Consider the following 7,570-nt stretch of genomic DNA (forward strand, 5'->3'; position numbering starts at 1 on the left):
TTTAAAGAGAACACAAGTGAGTAGGTATTAGGTGAGTAGTCAGCATTTGTCAGAGCAATTATACTGACACGGTAGTGCCATGGTAGTGTGTGTTGCACTAATTTGAGTGGATCAAGTGCAGCAGTGTTTTAAATACCTCAGTCACATTTCTGGGTTAAGAGTAATCTATCAAAACAAAAATATAAAGGCAACGGTAGGCCTGCAGTTATAAGGTAATCACTGCTAAAAGGGTAGAGGGAAATTCACGTAAATTATGAATGGAAAAAGTTGAGTTATAGTGTCTACTGTCCACAGACAAAGTGGACACGAACTACCATGTATAATAAAGTGGCCAGGAAGTGAACACAGTGTTTAAATAACACTGCAAGTCAAATCAAAGTTCTGACTGATAACTAATATTCTATGATGAAACATTTCTATCCTGATGTGAGTGGTCTCTTCAAAGATGATGACCCCATCCACAGGACATGAGAGCTCACTGAACTTCATATTCATTTAGGAGCCATCAGACTTAATCCAAACAGGCATGTCTTCATCAGTGTACCCATAGTGAGGTCCCGCTCTCAGCACAGCATGCAGTGAGCCAACAGTGAGAGCAAATACAAATACAAATACCACTCATCCATGAGCTACTTGTGTAACTGCTTTCACAGTGTGTCTGAAAATAGAGTTTATAAACACACAATGACTGGCAGTTAAAGCTTTACTATTTTAATAGCATACATACTGGTGGGTGATAAATTAAAGGAAAAAACAACATGTTTTAAAATGTTAGTAAAATGTTGGGCCACCATAAGCCAACAGCACAGCAGGCACAGATTCTACAAGTCTGGAAGGTACTGGAAGGCGTGCTGGTGGTGGAGAGAGCTGTCTAACGGGTTGCTCTCTTGATTTATGTTATTTTCTTACTCATCAAAACCCAGGCCCTAATCCCACACAGTAAGGTACTAGTTTCTGGAAGTAAACTACTGCATTCAATGGTTCAATAGGTTTTGTTTTTCCTGTGGTTTATACACACTCAGCAGCCAATTTATACTGTACCCCTTCCCTGTAACTAAACTAACTGGCCATTGGTCACGTATACAACTATACAAGTATACAATTACCAACCGTAACCCATAAACTTACCCGTAAAAGAGAACACAAGTTGACACAGACAAGGTGGACTGTAACTCCCCTGTATGATAAAGTGGCCAGGAAATGAACACTGTGTTTACATAACACCGCAAATTAAATGCTATGGCCTAAGTTGTTGCAGCTTGTGGCAGCCTAACACATTACTAAGACATTTGTTTTTTTCCCTTTCATTTGCCACCTACACAGAAGAGGCATCTGGTGAGAATGCTGGTTATTTCCTAGTATTAGGTTCAAAGAAATGATAGAAAATCCATTGACAGAGGGGACACAACACAAATTCTTGCTTGTTAAAGCACTACATAAATATAGCAATAAATGCGACAATACGTAATACAAGATTCAATCTCTCCAAACTGCCCAAACAAATATATACATATTTGGGAGTGATCCAAAATAGCTGCCCACAAAGCTGAGACCATATCCTTTGTCTCCGGAAGTAAGCTATTGTGAGACAAGGAAGGGAGGGTCCTTCCTGCATTCTGTGTTTTGTTCAAAAGGAATGACTAAGTCATCTCTAATGTAATCTAGCAATGCATGGATTAACAAAAGAGCCTATAAAACAATACTAAATCAGACAAAGTATTACTGTGTATGTCACAGCAAAATGCATACACAGAGAAACACAAAAATACTTTTTGGAGAGACCATACTATATTTTAAAGAGAATGGTTAATAAATGATAGGTAAGAGTGAGCTATATAGACTATCACATACCTATAGGACTGATGTAGATGAACGGCCATCTTACCTAAGACGCTCTTCTTCTGCCTTACGTAGCTGCATGTCTCTCTGCACTACCTGCAGCACATGCTCCGCCTCCTCCTCTGTCAGATTTGACATGTCCAGCTTGCGGCCCATTTCTCAACTCTTGTCTTTGTGATAACTGGATAAAAAACGCACACACAATTACTTTTTATCACCTCATATCCATTTAGGAGCCATCAGACTTAATCCGAGTAGGCGTGTCTTAATGTCTGTCCCAGTACTATTATTTATAATTTGTTTAATCTTTCTTCATATATTATCACAATTTTGTATTTACAAAATAAATTCATGTGTACATGCATCTCTCATACTGCTGCATTTTACCTGGAAAGGAACTTTAAGCTGAAGGGAACACTGCATTCCCTCCACCACACATCATAACTGTCATTGTGCTGTGTATATGACATTTATTTAATTGGCAATTTATTTTCATTGTGGTAAGCGCTTGTATTAACAAGCAATGTGACTAACAGCCAAAAATTTACATATACATTACACATTACCATTGAAATTACTTCAATCTATAAACACAAATATGACTGTTATTTAATGAAAAAAGATAAATGATATATTGCTATATAATAGCTAATAGGCTGCTGCATTTTAAAACCAAATCCTTTCCTATGTGGTCTGTAGTTTATTCTGCCATGTATATAAAACTTTCATAGAACTCATGGTCTGGTGAACAGAATTCTGAGATTCCCTTTGCGGGTATATAATACTCAATGCTGCCTTCAAATCTGGTCAAAATAAGACACACCAGAAGACAGCTGTCTTATGCTGCCTTCTCAATATAATTAAGCAATATCGCATGAGCAAGTGTGCGATCACACCGAATATCAGCACAGCTGTGATTGTTCATAATTACAAATTACAAATTCGTAATTCATAACTAATCACAGCCGTGACAATATTCAGGATAACAGCACAATTGTGAGTGTGATTTTTTTTTTTTACACAATAGTTCTATAAACAAGAAATTGATATCGAGTAAGTGACAATATGGCCAAAGGTTCTGTTTATTTTTGCTCCACTAGTGGAAATAGACCCTGAAGAAGCCACACATTTCCTCACATTGATTTGGTGTAACTTCTTCCTTTTCATCTTCATGTGATGAGCTTTCTTATTTGAAGTCAAATGTAACATTTGCCATGTCTGCTTTGCCATGTTTGAATGAAGAAGTGGGATTTTATGTAGCGAACACAAATGAGCGGAGTGATGCACACACTGAAAAGTCCCAGTGCGGTTATAGTAAATATAGGCACTCCGCATGACCAATCAGATTTAGTGGACCGGAACTAACTGCTGTGTAACGTTAAGTCAGAGTGTGTAAATGCTGACCCAAAATGCTGTCTGAATGTCCAGCCTCTTGAATCAAATGCAGAAGGAGAGATAACATTTTGAGTCTATAATAATAATGTAGGTGTTAAATATCGCAATATATCAGATCACCAATCAACTGCACACAAATAATTCCAAGCTTTGAAAAAAAAAATTAATAAATAATGCTCAAAGTTTTGACATACAAATCAGCTGGCATGGTTTGTAAGGTGCCCATTGATGAAAAATCTGTTTTTGAGTTGTTTACTGTACCAACAGCAAACCGTTTCATCAGTGTACCCATAGTGAGGTCCCGCTCTCAGCAAGATGGGCACAGCATGCAGTGAGCCAACAGTGAGAGTACATACAAATACAAATACCACTCATCCATGAGCTACGTGTGTAACTGCTTTAAACCAAGGTTTTGTGGAATCCTTTCACAGTGTGTCTGCAGATAGAGTTTATAAACACACAATAACAGGCAGTTAAGGCTTTACACTGAATAGCATACATACTGGTGGGTGATAAATTAAGGAAAAAAAAACAACATGTAATGTATTAGTAAAATGTTGGGCCACCATAAGCCAACAGCACAGCAGGCACAGATTCTACAAGTCTGGCAGGTACTGGAAGGCGTCCCGGTGGTGGAGAGATCTGCCTAACGGGTTGCTCTCTTGATTTATGTTATTTTATTACTCATCAATTCCTGTAAATGCTGACCAAAAATGCTGGAAGAATGCATTCATATCATGATAGAAATATATCATCATTAGATATAGCTGGTCATTGAGAATAACTTTGTATTAATTTGCCATGACTGTTCCCTCTAAGCAGACAAGTGGACCCAAACCACACCATCAAAATGCCTTTTACAGCATAATAACCTTTTGATACTGGTATGTGTTTTCCTTCACAGGTCATAAATGTAACATTAAAACCACCTGCCTAATATTGTGTAGGTCCCCCATGTGCTGCCAAAACAGCTCTGACCCGTCGAGGCATGGACTCCACAAGACATATCTCTGAAGGTATGCTGTGGTATTTGGGACCAAGACATTAATAGAAGATACTTTAAGTCCTGTAATATGCGTGGTGGAGCCTCCATGGATCGGACTTGTTTGTCCAGCAAATCCCAAGTCAAGGTGTTCACTTGGAGGCCAAGTCAACAACTTGAACACCTTGAACTCTTTGTCATGTTCCTCAAACCATTCCTGAACAATTTTTGCAGTGTGGTAGGGCGCATTATTCTGCTGAAAGAGGCCACTGCCATTACGCAATACCACTGCCATGAAGGGGTGTTCTTTGGTCTGCAACAATGTTTAGGTATGTGTTACATGTCAAAGTAACATCCACATGAATGCCAGAACCCAATGTTTCCCAGCAGAACATCGCCCAGAGCATCACACTGCCTCCACCAGCTTGCCTTCTTCCCATAGTGCATCCTGGTGCCATCTCTTCCACAGGCAAGCAACGCACATGCACCCGGCCGTCCACATGATGTAAAAGAAAACATGATTCATCAGACCAGGCCACCTTCTTCCATTGCTCCATGGTCCAGTTCTGATGCTTACGTGCCCATTGTAGGCACTTCTGGCGGTGGACAGGGGTCAGCATGGCCACTCTGACTGGTCTGCGGCTAAGCAGCCCCATATGCAGCAAGCTGCGATGCACTGTGTGTTCTGACGCCTTTCTATCATAGCCAGCATTAAATTTTTCATCAATTTGTAGCCCTTCTGTGAGATCAGACCAGACAGCCTAGCCTTCGCTCTCCACACTCATCAATGAGCCTTGAGCACCTTGTCCTTCCTTGGACCACTTTTGGTACTAACCACTGCATACCAAGAACACCCCACAAGACCTGCCGCTTTGGAGATGCACTGACCCGGTTGTCTAACCATCACGATTTGGCACTTGTCAAAACTGCACAGAACCTTACGCTTGCCCATTTTTCCTGCCTTCAACACATCAACTTCGCGAACTGACTGTATCACATAATGACTGTAATATATCCCACCCCTTGACAGGAGCCATTGTAACGAGATAATCAATATTCACCTGTCCGTGCTTTTAATGTTATGGCTGATCAGTATATATTTTTTAGATAAGATTAGATAAGATTATTAAACGTATATGTACAGTATGTCAAAATATGCAGTGTGTATAATAACAACAATCATCATCAACAACAACATCTTTATATCTAATCAATATCATTACACAACTCAACTTTGAATCTCATAGTGCTTTACATATTAAGATTTAAAGCATTTATGAGAAACCATATGAAAGACTTTTCTTTCTTATAGTTGAAGGTATTTCTCTGAATATTTAATATGAAGGTATTTATATGTGTTGTATATATTTTCAGATAGTAATGAAAATTGAAAATACAGCTCATGTTACCCAGTTTTCTTTTCCATGTTGGATAAATGTTACAGTGGAACTACACTGGGACTGTGAATGGTCCTCATTGCTATCACTTTAGCAGGATAAACTGAATCTGGTGACTCTTTAGAGCTGAAAGAAACAACTAAAGCAACACTCAGTTCCATAACCAACAACTAACAGTTCAGACCGAGGAGAGAGGGCTACTTACCGCTTTCTCTCGCCGCCTTCTTGTACCAAGATGTCAGAACTGGAAATATATATAGATAGAGAATATAGAAAGCTGTCAGAACAGCGTTAGTCGCCTGTTCTAAGTACCTCCTTTATGTAGAGAAGTTAAAAAGAGAGAAACATCAGCCGGGGTGTTTTAGCCGGATGACTGCAGCTCGCTCCGTTTAGTGTGCAAAGAGCCGGCGCGAGACTGCTGCACCTGAGCAGCGGGAGTCGCGCGCCAGCCAATCACGTGGCTCGACATTTGCCACGCGCACAAATCAGTATCAGATTTACAGTAGTTTGTTGCCATGGCTTGTTTTTACAGTCTTCAGAGTCCAATTAACCAATTAAGAAGACAACTGATATACACTAACCGACCACTTTATTAGGAACACCTGCATACTTGCACATTCATGCATTTATGCCAATCATGTGGCAGCATAAATCTAATGCATAAAATCATGCAAATAGAGCTCAAGAGCTTCAGTTAATGTTCATTTTAAACATAAAAATGGGGAAAGTGATCTTAGTGTGACAGGACTCATTGCTGGTGGTGCCACATGGGCTGGTTTGAGTATTTCAGGAACTGTTGAACTCCTGGGATTTTCATGCAAAACAGAATAGTGCAAAAAACAAACCAAAAAACTTGTTGATGAGAGAGGTCAGAGAAAATGGCCAGACTGGTTTGAGCTGACAGGAAGTAACTCAAATAACCACTACAGTAACTCAAATAACCACTCTTTACAGCCAAGGTGAGCAGAAAAGCATCTCAGAATGCACAACATGCATTTGCCTCAAATCTTGAGGCAGGTAGGCTACACTAGCAGAAGACTACTTTGGGTTCCCCTCCAGTCAGCCATGAACAGGAGGCTACAGTGGGCTAAGTAAATAACACAACAGTAAGGCAATTAGAACATATCCATATTTATTTATTTATTTATTTATAGTAATAAAGAAGCTGAAAAATAAGTTATCAACTAGCAAAGATGGTTTAGCAGCTTGACCAGCTCAGCCTGTTGTTTTTTTTTTTTTTTGGCAGCTAGTAGCTGGTTAGAGCAATCAGAATTTTTTCAGCAGAATTAATAGATCAATTATGTAGGTATTTTGTGCCAGCAGATAAGAAAATGCACTTGGCTCCTGTCCCTGGACAATATATTGCTCTGGACAATTTTCATACCCGAGGCTCATCCTGCCCCTCTGTCTACTTAGTGCCATTAAATTCATCCCTACCGCTCTCTCTGTTGCTCTTCTGTTACTGTACAAAGACAAATAAACCTATAGAGTTTCCAAAATTTGCATCTGGGCACTTAGCACTTGATTTGACTGAAAATATAAATGTAAAATATTTTTTAAAAAAAATAGATTAAATATTTTAGAAAAACTGTTTGTATGCTAAATTGCAGTTAATTGGAGGCTATAGACCTCTAGATTTGTCCCCAGCTTTTACCCCACTATTGATGGCCCTGAACCGTCAAGAGAGTCATACAGAAAAATTAAATATAGGTATTCTTTGTTTCAGGAAGGGTACACTTTGCTGTACTTCAAGAATAATGGTTGGCAATCAACAATTCTGTTTACAGTTAACTCTATTCTTATATGCTGATCAACACCAGAGTAGGATTCCCAATAATGCTAAAATAATGTGGTAATTGTGGCACTTGGAGTAATCCAACTCATCAAGGAAAGACTAAAACCTAGTGCAAAAATAATCACAAGTAGACAATTAATTGGACAACCAAAAAACAACGTG

General features: G+C 39.2%; 1 protein-coding gene across 4 annotated transcripts in view; it reads right to left on the reverse strand.

Moving 5' to 3' along the window:
• Positions 1-6,023, reverse strand: part of myripa (myosin VIIA and Rab interacting protein a) — a 33,368-nt gene extending 27,345 nt beyond the window's left edge. For all 4 annotated transcript variants that reach the window (XM_026936334.3, XM_026936335.3, XM_026936336.3 and 1 more), the window contains exons 1-2: positions 5,819-6,023; positions 1,886-2,020 (exon numbers count right to left, since the gene is read on the reverse strand). In XM_026936334.3, the coding sequence (XP_026792135.3) occupies positions 1,886-1,995 (110 nt within the window). In that variant the 5' untranslated portion in view covers positions 1,996-2,020; positions 5,819-6,023. The remainder of the gene's footprint in view (positions 1-1,885; positions 2,021-5,818) is intronic.
• Between the last annotated feature and the right edge of the window lie 1,547 nt (positions 6,024-7,570).

This window comes from Pangasianodon hypophthalmus, chromosome 4 (genome assembly GCF_027358585.1).
Source record: "Pangasianodon hypophthalmus isolate fPanHyp1 chromosome 4, fPanHyp1.pri, whole genome shotgun sequence".
In the NCBI taxonomy this organism is placed as follows: Eukaryota; Metazoa; Chordata; class Actinopteri; order Siluriformes; family Pangasiidae; genus Pangasianodon; species Pangasianodon hypophthalmus.